Source organism: Corella eumyota, chromosome 5, assembly GCF_963082875.1.
Source record: "Corella eumyota chromosome 5, kaCorEumy4.1, whole genome shotgun sequence".
Taxonomy (NCBI): domain Eukaryota; kingdom Metazoa; phylum Chordata; class Ascidiacea; order Phlebobranchia; family Corellidae; genus Corella; species Corella eumyota.
In genome coordinates, this window is record NC_137494.1 from 9,664,540 (window position 1) to 9,681,693 (window position 17,154).

The 17,154-nt window shown below is 30.6% G+C and overlaps 2 protein-coding genes across 2 annotated transcripts; one reads left to right on the forward strand and one right to left on the reverse strand.

Moving 5' to 3' along the window:
* Nucleotides 1-10,318: 10,318 nt before the first annotated feature.
* On the forward strand, nt 10,319-13,544 carry LOC145752108 (N-acetylglucosamine-6-phosphate deacetylase-like). Its single transcript, XM_082568323.1, has 9 exons — nt 10,319-10,458; nt 10,636-10,772; nt 11,246-11,385; nt 11,458-11,515; nt 11,869-12,081; nt 12,183-12,282; nt 12,646-12,779; nt 12,844-12,973; nt 13,077-13,544. Exons 1-9 carry the CDS (start codon nt 10,370-10,372, stop codon nt 13,330-13,332), a joined length of 1,257 nt encoding a protein of 418 aa, XP_082424449.1. The 5' UTR covers nt 10,319-10,369; the 3' UTR covers nt 13,333-13,544.
* On the reverse strand, nt 13,532-16,989 carry LOC145752109 (basigin-like). Its single transcript, XM_082568325.1, has 6 exons — nt 16,700-16,989; nt 15,979-16,197; nt 15,661-15,797; nt 14,898-15,047; nt 14,091-14,220; nt 13,532-13,818 (listed from the first exon to the last, which is right to left on the reverse strand). The coding sequence occupies exons 1-6, from the start codon at nt 16,755-16,757 to the stop codon at nt 13,724-13,726; spliced, it is 789 nt and encodes a 262-aa protein (XP_082424451.1). The 5' UTR covers nt 16,758-16,989; the 3' UTR covers nt 13,532-13,723.
* Between the last annotated feature and the right edge of the window lie 165 nt (nt 16,990-17,154).

Here is a 17,154-nt window from a genome sequence, read left to right on the forward strand (position 1 = left end):
GGTTGGATTTCAAAATACGTAGTCGATGCTTATATAATTTCTTTAGTGCATGTGGTTAATTTTTCTGAAAATAATTTTTAATTTGATGTTTTGGTATGTGACTGTACCTTAACTATTTTAAATAGACTTAAAATAATAAAACACTCTTTAAAATTTAGAAAAAAAATATAATTAATTAGGGTAACGCTTTACGAAATTGTAAATTTTTTCCGATATACATTTTATGTTAATGTATTTGAAAAAAAATTAAAACTAACAAAAACTAACATGGTTACTTTTTTAAATCAATTTTTTTACAAAATATGTGAAATACATTGAAGCACCATTTTAGGTAAGTTGTCAAAATCCCCAATTAGTGACGTCACTTATATAGCGTATATTACGAAAATACAAAATTTACACCTGTATTTGACCACTTTCTAATATTTTGTTTACTTTTTTGAAGGTATGTCGTGGTTGGGTACGTTGTTCTTTACAAAATATTAAAAATAAATTGGAGCGACATGATAGGTAAGTTTTCAAAACTCTCGCATTATGACGTCACTTATATAGCGTATATTACGAAAATACAAAGTTTACACCTGTATTTGACCACTTTCTAATATTTTGTTTACTTTTTTGAAGGTATGTCGTGGTTGGGTACGTTGTTCTTTACAAAATATTAAAAATAAATTGGAGCGACATGATAGGTAAGTTGTCAAAACCCCCGATTTGTGACGTCACTTATATAGCGTGTATTACGAAAATACAAAGTTTACACCTGTATTTGACCACTTTTTAATATTTTGTTCACTTTTTTGAAGGTATGTGGTGGTTTGGTACGTTATCCTCCACAAAATGCCAAAAATATATTGAAGCGACATGATAGGTAAGTTGTTAAAACCTCCGATTTGTGACATCAGTAATAACACGTATTTCAGTTTAGGACAAAAGTTTACTCCTGCGTTTAACAATTTTTTAATGTTTTGTTTAATTTTATTTTAATTTTAAACTGTTAAGAACCTTGTTAACTTATATTTCCTTAGGTTTGGTTTTATTTTGTTCCCTTTGAGGGAGTTATTTTACCCCGTTCTTTTTTGTATTGTACGATTCAAAAATATTTGGAATCACTATATTTTATAGTTATCCGCCCACGCAAAATTCTCTGCTACTCTCTGCCAGCTCTCTGGTCGAAAGATGGTGGTACCTTAAGGGTATGAATTATATGATTTAATTAAAAATAAAAAACTTTTAGCACAAGTTTTAAAAATGTATTTACTAAATTTGTGAAATAGGTCGAATTGCTGCCTTATCTTGTTTTATACTTCTAATTAATTGTAGCAATATAAAATACTTTTGTGTAGCGAACTTAGTGCGGACTCTGGGCCCTAACATTTCTTTGGGGGCTTACTTACTTCTCTTATCTTTTAAAACTTTTCTTATTATTTTGTAAAGCGTTATCACTGTTTTTGTAAGCCATCCCAAACTTTAGTGGGTAAATTAGTATTAGTTGTTCTTATAAAAGATAATTATTTCTAATAACCTATGGGATTGTATTTAAATAAGATATTGATGAATGAATACGTGTAAATATTAAATACAATTTTGAATTGATTGTAAGCGTCATTAAAAGACAAAATACACAACATTGCTCTGAAAAAAAGTTGTCATTACATGTTAAGTAACGTTTTGGCTACCCCAACCAATAATCATACAAGCTGACATGATCATTGTCCTAACCCTCACTTTAAAAACGTAGCCTACTTTACTTTTAAAACAACTTCACCCCAATTTTAGTAAAATTTTGTTTTTCAAGTGTGGGTTTTGAAAAAAAAAATTTCATTCAGTAACCTGGTTTTACTTAAAAATAAGTGAATATCTAACATTATTACGCAACAAATTCTTTAAACATTTTAAAAATTTGCGTTTAAAAAAATTAGGTAACGACTGCAACTTTGTTGAAATACAGTAGCTTACAAGAGATTTGAAATATTTTTGCAAAAACTTTGATAAATACGAAGTTACACTTTAAGTTTATTTTATAACGACAAATGGGCGACTGAAAATGAGGGAATGAAAATTGAAGGAACGGAAAATGAAAGAACCGGAAAATGAAGGAACGGAAAATGAAGGAACCGGAAAATGGAGAAACGGAAAATGAAGGAACCGGAAAATGAAGGAACGGAAAATGAAGGAACCGGAAAATGAAGGAACGGAAAATGAAGGAAACGGAAAATGAAGGAACCTGAAAATAAAGGAAAGCAAAAAAGGATAGGGCGGAATCTTAAATACTAAAACGCGGAAATACCGTTGACTGTTTATTTAGGATTACTGTCATTTATTCGAGAAGTGAAAAGCGTAAGTTAATTTTTATTACCCCAGCATACCCTAACTTTCTTCTATAAAATGCCCGTTTATTTTTAAAATAATATTGACTTAAATACAAATAAACAGTCAACGGAATTTCCGCGTTTTATTTTTTTAAGATTCCGCCTCTCCTTTTTTCACTTTTCTTTAATTTCCGTTTTTCCGTTTCTTTATTTTTCGTTCCTTTACTTTCCGGTTTCTTTATTTTCCGTTCCTTCATTTTCCGGTTCATTCATTTTCCGTTCCTTCAATTTTCGTTCCCTCAAATTCCGTAAGAGGATTTGACCACCATTTCTACTCAGCAAAAAAAAAAAAAAACAATAGCTACTGTTGCGTAACAATTGATTTTCTTAGTAATTGTTTTGTCACTATACATACAAAGTATTATTTTTAATAGTCTATTGTTTCGTTAATAGGTTATAAATATCTAACGTTGTTAAAACATAAATCCCCTAAAAATGGCAGCGTGGGGTAGTTGTTAAACACTTGTCTTCTCTACATTAGGTCCTGGGTTCGATCCCTAGTTCTTTCATGCTGTTTAAGTATGGAACTATAAACGGTCTAAACTCCTGCTGAGCCAACACATAATCAGCAGCTTATATTTACTGGGAAAATATGTTTTATAATATTCCAAACTGACAAAGTCAGCTCAAGGCTAAACTGACAGATTGGGGTAGCAGGTGTTCTGTTACCCAATATTTTTGGGTCATGACGTCAACCTTTCTACATCAAAGATAAAAAATATAAACATAAAAAAATAAATTTAGGTATTTAAAATAAATAAAATGTGGTTTAAAATCATTATTAAATTAAATATATATTTGTAAATAAAAAAATGCATTACACATTACTTGTTTAAGAACATTAAATAGATAAAGTATTAAGCTTTCAATAATAATTAGACTTAACAGCAGGGCTTTACCCTTTCTTGCAAATAATAAACAAACAGAACAATTTGTTTATACAATGCTCAATAAGTAAGTTCTAACAGCAACCACACAAAACATTTGTTTAGGAATTTATTAAAAACTACATGTATAAATACTGGGTTATAATTAAGGGGGGGGTAAGGGAATTGGAGTGTACAAATAAATAGGTCCGGGGAAAAGATTATGTGGAGGGGGGGTTAATGGTCTAAATTGGGCTGAAGAAAATTGTACCAATGGAAGTTCGGGGGATGGTGTTCGAAAAGGTCGGGGGGTAGAAGTCTGAGGCACGCCTTGTTGGTGGAGGCCCGCCACTGTCGCTGCCTCTTCGACCAAGGGCTCCTCTTCGTCCTTAGATACAATTATAAGGTCTCTAGGACGAAGGGAGACCCTCGAAACTGGCCGAAGAGGCTCGCTAGCCTGGAACCTCTCCGATCTTTCGGAAAGGATGGAGCTGTTTCCTGGCTCCAGGCTAGCACTTGTTCGTTCTCTGTAAAATATTTACAAGAAGATTTTAAATGTCTTATAAATTTTATTAGTAAAACAAAAAAAAAATAATAAGTTTAATAAATAAATAGTAAAAATAAGTCATATCTCTGTATTGACTAATTTATACTTTGCGACAGTGATCATACTGCGGGCATCCACCTTATTGGAGTGCCTCTTCAACTTTGCCCCCTTACCCTTCCGAACACCACCCTTATTGCTTTTGTTGTTGTTTTGCTTTTTGTTTGTGTTTTTTTTGTTTTTTCCATTAGGGTTTCTGCTCAAATTGTATGTTATTTATAATAAATAAAATTAACAAATTATTTTTTTGTAGCTTTAATAGTATTTGCATAAAAAGATCAACTTACCCATTATAATAATTATTGATGTCACCCCCCCCGGTATTGATCGTCAGGCTTGATGTGTTCATTATTAAAATTTTATTTATATAATTAAAAGTCTGCAAAACATAAAAAAATTATTAGCAATTTTTTAATAACAAAATTTTATGCAAGATCAACAATTTTTTTGTAAAAATAATTTTAGGAATAAAAACATTGATAAATATGCAATGAGAATTAAAATGCTAAACAATTAAAATGCTAAACAATAAAATGCTAAACAAATAGTTAAAAAAATTAGGTCAATAATTTAACTATATTAAACAAAATCTAAGTGTCACAAAAAATTAAAATAGTCATTCACATATAAGAAAAACTGGACTAAAAATGTGACTAAGTCAAGTCACAATAACTTAAAGAAAAACGCGACTTAGTCAAGTTACAATATAAAAAAACACGATTAAAGCAAGTCACAATAACTTAAAGAAAAACTCGACTAGATCGAGTCACAATAACTTAAAGAAAAACTCGACTGAAGCGAGTCACAATAACTTTAAGAAAAACTCGACTAGATTGAGTCACAATAACTTAAAAAAAAACTCGACTAGATCGAGTCACAATAACTTAAAGAAAAACTCGACTGAAGCGAGTCACAATAACTGCAAGAAAAACTCGACTAGGTCGAGTCACAATAACTTCAAGAAAAACTCGACTAGATCGAGTCACAATAACTTCAAGAAAAACTCGACCAGGTCGAGTCACAATAACTTTAAGAAAAACTCGACTAAGGCGAGTCACAATAACTTTTGAGAAAAACTCGACTAGACCGAGTCACAATAACTTCAAGAAAAACTCGACTAGATCGAGTCACAATAACTTTAAGAAAAACTCGACTAGATCGAGTCACAATAACTTCAAGAAAAACTCGACCAGGTCGAGTCACAATAACTTCAAGAAAAACTCGACTAGATCGAGTCACAATAACTTTAAGAAAAACTCGACTGGATCGAGTCACAATAACTTCAAGAAAAACTCGACCAGGTCGAGTCACAATAACTTCAAGAAAAACTTGACTAGATCGAGTCACAATAACTTAAAGAAAAAAACTCAACAAAGTCGAGTCACAATAACTTAAAGAAAAACTTGACTAAGTCGAGTCACAATAACATGAAAGAAAAATTTGACTAAATCGAGTCACAATAACTTAAGACATAATCAAAAACATTTGTTAAAATCACAAAAATGTCAAGGACACCAAAAGTGTTCTTGTTTAGCTTCAGTCGGTGATAAGCTGACGCACTGAGTGTGGTACCATTGTTGGCATCTTATACACTCAACCCAGTCACATTTATTCTCATCAATGTTGTCACATAGTCGACACTCGTTTTTGTTGTAGCTTCCTGTAAGACACTCGCCAACAACTGCAAGGTAGATTTCTTGTCGGTAAGCCGAGGCAGAACAGTGTGATTGTACAAGATCTTGGTTTAAAGTTAGCCACTTGCTGTACATACATACAAAAACTCCACAACTTGTACTATCTGGTTGAAAAGTACGTGACATATTACATTTAACTTCTACAATCGAAAATTCAAATTTTTGTTCTGTTAAATAATTTATCATGCTCAGAGCAGTTTTAACATCCTTTGTTTCCTGCAAAGGATCAAGGTATAACAAAACTCGCTGTTCAATGTCCACAGCAAGCAAAACCCAGTGAGCCCCAGAACAATTCCAAGGAACAAAAATGTATTTTTTATTAGCTAAAGTTACGTCATTCCACAGTCTTCTAATGGAAGGTTTTTTGATCAAGGTTGTTGCAACTGAGGCATCAATATACAAGACATGACTATGTTCTTTGCACAACCACCAAAGATAACTATTTATAATTTCATCGTACAGCCAACCTTCTGTGAAGTTAACATCATAGGACTGTAATACTTGAAATTCACCTTTTGAAAGACATGGTTCTAAAGATTTAATATTTGCAATTGAGATATTATGGGGACCATTTTTTAAACCACTCTTTAGCAAACCATATTTTTTTAGTTTTCTTATGGGTGGAGTAATTTTTTTTATCAAGACAACTGGTTCAGTACTAAATAACTTTGTGTTTTGAAAACACGTCTTTTTGGTTGGTGGAATTTGAAAATCAGAATCGTCATTATGAAACTTGCATTTCTTAGGAAACAAAGTAGTTACCCGATATAGATCACGCATCGCGTCTGCGTGTTTACCATGCCGCGAAACATATTTGTTTGATTTGGGATGCTTTCTTGGAAGCTCGTCACAAACCTCTTTAGTTGGTTTAGTTGTTTTGGTTGTTTTTTTTTCAGAATTTTTTTTCAGATTTTTATTTAATCCCAATACCCGCAAACCATCATCATATTGACAATTCATTCTTAAACCCTTAATAACCTCATTTAGTTTCCCTTCAGCCTTTAACAAGGCGTCCTCTGAAATCACATCAAATGATAAATCTCGTATAGTAGTTAAGGCTTCAGAGATTCTGGTTATAGTTGATCTTTTTGGTTTTTCTTCTACAATTTGAGTGTGTAAAGGTTTGTTCAAGGGCATGTCAGCATTACCTTGTAAATTTGCTTTTGAGAAATTTTTATCGGATAAAAAACGATTTTCTTCTTTAACTTCAGATGTTGCCTGAGTTACAGGTAAAGTAGGATTGACAATCCAAGGATCCAAAACCATAAAAGGTGAATTTATGTACCATGATGGAAAACTATTCCATGACACATCTGAAAATTTTTCGAATATGCTAAACATATGTTTGCATGGTAAAAAATATCTTTTAAAGTCAACACAGGTACATTTAGGAATCGAATTAATTGAAATTTCATAAACTTCTTTTGTTGATGTGCTGTTAACACTAAAAAAGTCTCCTTTTCTTAATATTGATGTACAAACAATGTCTGATGCAGAGATCATTCTGGAAATGCAATGTTTTATGATGTAGTGGGGTCTATCTCGTAAAAAGAATGGAACATTATCATGATATCTGCGATAATTGCTTGAAGCTGCAAGGTTGCCGTTTTTATACCTAAAAATATTTTTAGGCTTTTTAATTTATAACTGGATTTATTATTTAACTGCTGCATACACATTACATATGTTCCTCACACCTTTGTAAATTTTCCGGTAAAAAATCTTGATGTAAAACAGTGATAATACCAGACAATGATTTATCTGTGCGAAATCTGATGTGGCATTCCTTTAAAGTTCTGTTTTGTCTTTCAACTCCATTATTGGTGTTGATTATGACTTGAAGCTGACCTACTCTATAAAGCCAAGCCCAGCGCTGCAAAAAAGTCTTAGGAAGTATTTGCAATTGTATATAACTTTTATAAAATGTTATGTCTAAAAAGCATATATATCTTAAATATATTTTACATAAATGGTAAAGTCATTGATGTAATCTACCTCCTTAATAGGTTCCCAAAATTTACTAAAATAGTTTCGAAACTTTTCATTTTCATTCCAAATCTCGCTACAATGTAATTGGTTTAGTCCAGATGCAAACTTGTTTGCAGTATCAGCTGTGGCAATGCATCGCAAAAGATTCAAAGCCATTTGTTGCCTGTCTTTATCGCCAACACCATTTTCATGTTTTTTTACCCATCTTCCCCATGCTTGTTCGCGATGGAAGTCGCAAATTAGTACTTTCCAGCCTTTACAGAATAAGATTTATTTTAGTTTGCTTTTTAAGCTTTAAGTGATACTAACAATCGTTGCATTTAAAAAAATTTACCTGTAAATACAGCTTCAAGTGCATTAATTTCAGCATCGCACTTATCTGTCATAAAAAAAGAAGGATTCCACTTGGGACACCATTTTTGCAAAACTTTAAGTGCCTCTTGAATATCATCAGCTGTCTCATTTTGTAAAATAAAAGACCCAACAACTTGGTAGTTAACATTGGTCTTTACACAAAGAAAAAATAGGGGAAGGGCGTACTTTGACGTCTTGTACGTAGCATCTAAAAGGCAGATTTCCTGACCATATCGTTCTAACAATCGTTTTTGCCATGAAAATTGATGAACAAATAGAAGCGATTGTTTGCATTTGATAAAAGGGGTTTCATCCCATTCACTCTCATGTTCTTCCATGTTAATTGCTTCGCCTGCAACATATGGTCGATACAAAATATTGTCATCAGTACCATATTTCTTTCTCCACTCATCAATCAAAAGTTTAACATTTGTCTGATCAAATTTTGATAGTTTTCGATTCACAAATACACGATAAAAACTGTTTTTTAAATCCCTCATTGTTGGATTAAATCTCCGATTTGATTGGCAGGGTGGTTCTTGACCCTTAAATAAATCATGTTTAACGTAAAGATCAATTGCCCGCCTTAGTTCACGAACACTACTAACACCATCATTAACAAGTTTTCCAACTTCAGCAATTATTCGTTTATCAACTATCTGTTGATATCCAGATTGCTAAAAAGTAATACATAACATATATTATGCTAAAAATAGCATAAGTTTCCAAAAAATTGTGTTTAAACAATACATTGCATACCCATTACACCACCTACAATAAATCTTGCAAAGAGGCTACATTATTAAGAATATTAACAAGGAACATATTTTAGTTATTTGTTTTTAAATTAGTAATTTAAAAAATTAAAATTACCTTTCCAATAACATGACCAACATGAGCTTTAATGGGTGGAAAAGTAATTCTGTAAACGGTGGATTTTAATAATTCAGATGAACCTTTTAAACGAATTCTAATTTCTTTGCTGGCAAGGTCTTTTAGATACCTTAACTTGTTTCCACTTTCTTTGGACTCAATCTAAAATAAATTTGTTTATTTTTCTGATTACTAGTATTTCTGGCAAGGCCTTTTGTAATTTAAAAAGCAGCAAGTGTCCATTACAAACCTTAAAATCAGGAAAAAGAGTAATATATGAAATCTGTATAGTAGCAGGACAATCAGTTTTTTTTGAACCTTGTAAACACATGTAGGATTTTTTTACCATGTGATCCGCCAGCTGTAAATTTAATGTAAAAACATGATGTTTATATAAACGTTACTTGAGGTCAAAATTTAATATTTTTTTATATTTTAGCTGCCTTTTACCTGAGGTACAACTTTTTCACATCTAAGTTTGTTTTTGGATTTGTTGCGATCCTTTCCGTGTTGGCATTCTCTTATATAACATTTAAGATATTTAAATGGAATGCAGTCTTCATTCCAGAAAATCTTCTCACCTTCTGAATATACAATATACAGCGATAAGAGTTTAAAAAAATGTAGAATATTTATGAAAACCTGTAACTGTTACACATACTACTGTCATGACTATTTCTGACTATAAACTTTGTTAAGGTTGAGATCTCAAATTGAGTGATTTTCTCTTCTACCTCACCAAGAGAATTTGCGTACTAAAATAAAATAGGCTAGCTAAAAAGTATGGTTTGTAAAGTCTAGTTAATTTAAGTAAACAATTTATATTAGTTCTGGATTTTTTAACAACTGTACCACAGGCTGCACTACGGAGTCAATGATAGGTGATTTAATATCACTGGTGTACATTTCTCCTTTTTGAATCTGTGCTAACTATTGAGCTAAAACTTTCTGAAAAATAATCTAAATCGACTGGTTATAAAAAAAAGTTTTCACAGTAATGAAAAAGTTTTATGGTCTGTATTTTTTATGTGTACAAAGTAAAATCTAATATAAACTAAATTATTGGTAAAAATATGTAGGCTATTTAAAAAACTATTTTGAAGTATGTAAAGTGATTTATAAATTAAATGTGAGTTTTACACTAAATTTAAAAAAGAAGTTTCAATAAGAAGTTAGCTCTAAAAAGAGCTGTTTTTGAAGACTGGAGGACCGTTGGTGATTTTTTTAAATGATAATAAGTTACAACTGTAGAATTCAATCTGTAATAAAAAAAAATCAAACCATTGGCATCATTTCTCGTCTGGCATTTAATCACTGGCTAAGTAACGCAACGACTGGCTTAGTAACTGAACTTTAAAAATTAACAACGAAAATAATTGTTAAACTACAACAGGCAACTGAAAATAACAACGGCGGGAAAAATATATTATTTACCAACGGCGGGAAAAAAGGCGCGAATTTTTTTTTTTGCTGAGTAGAAATGGTGGTCAAATCCACCGCCTCAAATTCCGCGTCTCCACGACAAAGATAGTGACGTTATTTCACGCATTGCTGACTACCAAATCTTGATTTGTTTACATTTTGCGGTGGACCCGTTAACGTTGTAGCAATTGGGAATTGATGTTAGAAGACTTTAAAATGCCAATTAAGACTAGCCCAGTAACAAAATTTTATAATTGTAGAATATTATGGAATCATAAATTAATTTGGTCAGTTGACAAACATGATGTTTATTAATGTATATCGGCTTATAAACGAAAAAACTTATATTTTTTTCGTTTTTTATTATTATAAAATTTTAAGTACCACTTTTTCTATTTAAATGTCGTTACTATGAATGCATAAATTATTTTTAATAGTTATGCTTTCTTATGTGTTGGTTTCAGGGAAGATCTTTGGATAAGAGATGGCAAAATACAAAATCCAAGACTTTTATTCTTTGATAACGAAATTAGTCCCGATTTAAAAGTTGATTGCCATGGGTTAATTATATCACCAGGCTATATAGATCTACAAATTAATGGTAAACCAAAAATTTCTAAATTTGTAAAAATATTTATTTTTAAAATAATATATTTATATAAAGTTCCAAATACACAAATGATTAATAAATATATACTTTGTGGCTATGTTGCAATAAGCCATTTGGGGTACCAATAAAATATACAGTATTGAATGAAACGAAAGAATTGCATAAATTAAACCCTCACCACAACCCTACCCATTCAGCATAAACTTTAAACATGTAATTTCTTTGGTCCATTCGATAACCATTTAACATACATTTGATCCATTTAATCCATGTTTGTATTCTGTTGCATTATTAAAAACCACTGTTTTACTTCAGGATATTAGATAAACTAATAAGCCACAGTTATATTGTTTATTTAAAAAATTACTGCCATAAAGTTGTTAAAATATTTTAAAAAAGTGACTGCCATGCAGTTTATTAAATAATCTGTTTCGATTAATTTTTTTTTCATGTTTGTAAACTAGGTGGATTTGAGGTTGATTTTTCATCAAATGATGAAGAAGTTGAAGAAGGAATTGAAATTGTTGGAAAAAAAATTGTTAAATATGGGGTCACATCATTTTGCCCAACTATTGTGACTTCACCTAATTACATATATGATAAGGTGAGTTTTATAAGGATGATATTGTGTTTTGATTACAAACATTTATTAGTATTTTTTTAAATATTTTCTTAGATTCTAAACAAGATCAAATTAAAACCTGGACATCCTATGACTGGTGCTGGCATTTTGGGTAAGTTTGTTTTGCATTAATAATGCATGGTCAACAGCTTCATATAATGATGAGTATACTTGGCTTTACAACATGAAGTCATAGGTTTGATTCCTACTGCTTCCAGGTTAAAACCCTCTTGAGTATGGTGTTATGAACAATATCCACTCTTGCCAAGACTAAAACCTCACTTTTTACCTCACTTTTAAAAAAAATTTAATAAACTACCTACCCCAACTTAAGACTGGATTAGGGCAACAAATATAACTGAAAATGTAGGCTGTAAAATTTTCTTAAATAAAGGACAAATTTACAGGAAATATTTATAGTTAAATGATGGTTTGAACATAACCTTTATAATATACTTTACACAGGATTACATCTTGAAGGTCCCTTTATTAGTAAAGAAAAAAGAGGGGCACACCCAATTGAACATATTAAAGAATTAACTAATGGTTTTGAAACTATAAGCAATACCTACAGTGAAAACCTTGATAACGTTAGCATAGTGACAATTGCACCAGAGCTGGAACATACTAAGGAGGTCATACAAAAACTATCACAAAGCAATATTGTTGTGTCATTGGGTTAGTCTTCATATTTATTTTTTTAGGTTGTAAGCATTTTGTTCTTATAAAGTTTACAGAGCATTTTTTATAAATTTTGACAATGATTGTATTGTGTTAAGGTCACTCAACAGCTAACTTGATGCAAGCTGAAGAAGCTGTGAGGAATGGTGCCAAGTTAATTACTCACTTGTTTAATGCCATGCTTCCATTTCATCACAGGTTGTGACATTTTGTACAGTTTTTCATTGTTTGAAAGATATATATTTTTTTAGTATTTCTAGCTGATCGTTAGTTTTTTTCAGATTGATTGGGTCAACTTTAATGCTTAAACAAATAATAACTTTAATGATATCAACCCAGCCTAAAGCAGATTATTTACCATAACTGCTAAAATATGCAAACTTTTTTGTGGCCCCAAGAAAAATTGTACAGTTTAAAGTGTCTTATTCATGGGTAAAGTTGAGCAACGAAGCAGTGGGGATTAACCGATGACCTCATGTAGTAATGTTGAGGGTTTTAACCACACCATGCCACTGGATTTATGTTATTTTATTGATTAATATGTGATTGCTTACGTTACAGAGACCCAGGCATAGTGGGTTTACTTACTAGCGACCAAATTCCAAAAGGCCAGAATATTTACTACGGGATGATCGCTGATGGAATTCACACGAATCCAGCTGCATTAAGGATTGCTCATAGGGCAAACCCCAAAGGTAAGATATAAAATTTAGTAAAGTTGTAACAAAAATGAAGATATAATAACAAAAATTTTTGAAGGTTTGATTTTGGTCACTGATGCAGTAGCAGCAATGGGACTTACACCTGGCGAATACCAGTTAGGGCAACAGAATGTCACAATAAGAGACAATGGTGCCTATCTTACTGGAACAAACACACTTGCTGGAAGGTACAAAATTAGGAATAATGTTTAAAAAAATATGGTTGCCTGTATTAATAACCTTGACTGTATTAATAACTTGAAAATATTAAAATAATGAATCGCATTTCAGTATTGCAACTATTGACTTCTGTGTTCGACATTTCTTTGAAGCCACTGAAGCAAGCAAAGAGCAGGCACTAGAAAGTGCCACACTTCACCCAGCATTGTGTCTTGGAATCGAGAATACAAAGGGGACATTGAGTTACAACTCTGATGCTGACTTTATATTGTTGGACGATAACCTTTATATCCAGGCAACCTACATTGCAGGACAGCAAGTTTATTTATCTGATGGAGTAAAATTTATTGCTATGGAATTTAATTAAAATTACTTTCATATATTCACTTAGTAGCAATCGTGCAATATTAATTTAACTTTTATAATTTTAACTTTAATTGTCACCTATGTGTAATTGCACTTCCACATAAAAATCAACTGGCCATTTTGTTGCCTTTCAAAAAAATAGTTTTTTTTTAAATATTGCCTGCTTTTAAATGAATGGTTCTACTTGCATATCAAAACAAGAAATTACAAATATTTAAACAAAATTGTGTGAGGATTTTATTTGCTTCTTACAGATATGGCCTTTAAACAAGTTTGTACCGTAAACAGTAATCTCAACAAAACATTTAAAATTTTAGAACACAAAAGATTAATAATATATAGGTTTTTTAAAAACAACAAAAAATTTTAAAACAGTAAAAAGTTTATATAAATTAAGATTGGACTGTGCGTTGACGGACATTCGAGTTTTCTGAGCTATTCGGATTCTCAGTACCACTGGAGGGGGCTATAAGAGGAGCTTGGTCAGCTAAAATTAAAAGTAACTATAAAAAATCTCGTGGTATAACATTAAGATTTGTTACAAATCATATCAACATCAACTTGTGCTTTAGTCATAGAACTTGCCGTTGATGATGGCGTTAACGAAAAGCTTATAAATATTTTCATTAAAAATTATAGTCACCATTTAATAACAGTCCCATTATTTATATAGCCTAAAATTTATTTATATATTAATCTTTGTATTTAAAAACTTGGAAAAGTTTTCCAAATGCAGTATAACTTAGTGTAATTATTTACCTAATTTGTCATTTGAAGATTTTTTTCGAACAATTAGAATAATGCAAGCAACAAACACAACCTCCGCCAAAATTCCTATCAGTGGCCACAGATAATCCATATCGTTATGAACTCTCACAAACACATCACCCTGTAATGTCATATTAGTTAGAAAATATCTAATATGATGTCACTATGATAATTGAAAAAAAAATGTGAAATGTCTCAACAACACCCCCACACATTTCTGGTTATTTTAAGATAGATTTAAAATGTTAAGTAACAAAAAAGTATCACAATTCTAAATTTTGAAAAACACGAAAACAAAATTTCAATTAGACCAAATACAAAATTTTAAAAAGGCTGTAAATTTAAGAAAAAATATGCTTAAAACCATTTAAATATATATAATTTAATTTATATATATATATATATAGCCTATATGATTCAATTAAGTTGTTTTCAATAATATAGTTAAATGAAGGCAGAAGTAGAAAATTAATTTTATAGATTGACATTTTATAAACCCCATGAGAATATAATAATCAATAAGGCATTTCACTGTCCATTAACTTTATTAGAACTTTTACTGAGTTAAGAGATTTAACATTACTAATATTTATATCAAGAAAATTTTGTAATATCAACTACCTGCCGAAAATTTAAACAACCAAAACTAACCAAGAATAACATTTAAAGGTAAATATAATTTAAATTTATAAAAACTAGTAAAAAGTTGACATAAAAACAAAATCACTTTTAAAAAGTAATTAAATATATATATATATATAATATTTTAACTTAAAACTTAAAAAAAAGAAAACTCACAGTGGAGTTTCCGAGTAAATTAAACACCCTGCAATGATAAGTTCCTCTTGCAGAAAAAGCGACCCTACTAATTGTTAAAATAGTTTCACCCTCCTCCAAATCACCTGTTTCAATGTAGTTTGCATTGTTACCGTTTGTGATGCTTATGGTCTAAGTATAAATTAGAATTAGATGATGCAAAATGATTGATTATGAAAATGCTTTTAAAAAAAAGCAGACATTTTATAGGTAGTTAGTTATAAAGGCCTATAATTTTGTCCATGTTTTGAAATGTTAATCAATTTAAAATAAAGGAACTATTTAAATAAGTTAATTTATTACACATTATGCTATAAATAATATTAATCATATTTACACACAACACTATATTGTTAAGAAAGATATAAATAGACCAAAAAACCAAACACTTTATAATAAAGCAAAGCAAATGTTTAACAAACTGTTGTGCTTAGCTAGCCATCATGAAATATTAATTTTGCTTTGCTCAACTTAACATTTTTTCATATATTCACATTTTTTTTATATATACATAAACTTTAACGAAAACACATTATTTTTAAATATTTTCTCATTCCGGATGTTAATGCTGGCTTTTGTAAAGTAACAATAGTTACCCTGACCTAGTCATGAGTTAACTTTGACATTTCCAAACGCGGTGCGACAGCATAAAAGTCATAGAAATCGAAAGTCACACATATTGAAGAAAAGGCTCTCACCAAAGCACCATGCCACTGGTTTGTTATTACAGGAAACAAAAACTTACATTATCAGTTGCTGTGAATAACCATTCGAAGCCAGTAATGTTAGATGAAGAAGAAGAACAAACTAATTTTGCATCTTCTTGTTTGTTTTTTAAAACAATCGATTGTCCGTGATGCTCTATTTTAGGTTCTTGTAAAGCTAAATTCAAAAGTTATTAAATGGAATGTTATGCTAAAACAACAAAGGTAATGAATAGAAAACTCAAAGTCCAGTACTATAAATAATCTCAAAAAACTCAAAAACACTTTTTTTATTTTATAACCAGTATAAATTACTGTAACAAAGAAAAGCCTTGGGCTTTAGCTACAAAAAATCTTACTTTGAGCATCAAATGAGGTAACATTTGCATTATTTTGAAGACATACATAAATTCCAGATGCTTGTTCATCAATAACATTAAGAGTGTTTCCAGATTGTTCTTCTATAACAACATTATTGTACTTCCAAGAAAATTCTTGTGATGTGTCACCACCCGTACAATTTAAAACAACTGGGTTTGTTGAAGAAGCTTCGGAAATGTCCACCGTTTCCGATGTAACTAAAAAAATTGATGTTACTTAAACTTACATATATTAACTGTCTTTGTGGTGTACTGGTAAGAACACTTGGCTTCATTACATAAGGTCCTGGGACTAATTCCCACTACTCCCATTCAGTAGCACCAATGTATAAAAAGGCGACTCTGTGTTGGGGTAACTAATGGTACTCCATGTTTAGGTCTAGTAGTCAACCTTACAACATCAAAATAAACAAAAATTTACAAAATATATATATACTAGATTATTTTTCAATAGCACCATGTGACTATGTTAGATATTATGCATATATTATACAGTTAGAAATATTATTCTGATTTTTTGCCACATTCTGGAATAACAGATTTTAAAAAGCAAAACTAAAATATATATATGAAGCATAACGATTTACTAATTTTAAATTTTATTTCTGTATCACTTTTAAAATATTTAAAATGAATATTGCAAAGTTGGTAAACTTTATTTTTTATTTTTCATAATTTTGCTAAACCCAAGTTTACTTACCAACTGATGTGAGGTAGATAATAAATAAAAATAAACTATATTTTTTGAGGTAACCCATTGTAATTGTGCAACAATTCAAAATGTTAAGTACACTGGGCTACCGAACAGCCTAAATAATTGAGAATTACTTTTTAACTTTTAATGTAGGATGTTTATCGTTTCAACTAACTGATAATTTTCTTTATATTATTAAAAAATTACGCACAAATATTCACAAAAAATATTAACTCGTTCAGCAATAACACAACCAAAATCAGAATTGTCTGAATATCGATTTTACGAAACTTCAAAACAATCTTCTGAAGACTTAATTACATCTGGCGTCATCTAGTGGAAAACCTATAATGATTGATTAGCAATTCTTAATTTTATCTTCGTGTGAAACAAAAACTTTTAAGGTTTATAAAACATAAAAATCTACCTTTATTGCAGTGCTTTTTTTCAATTTTTAACTT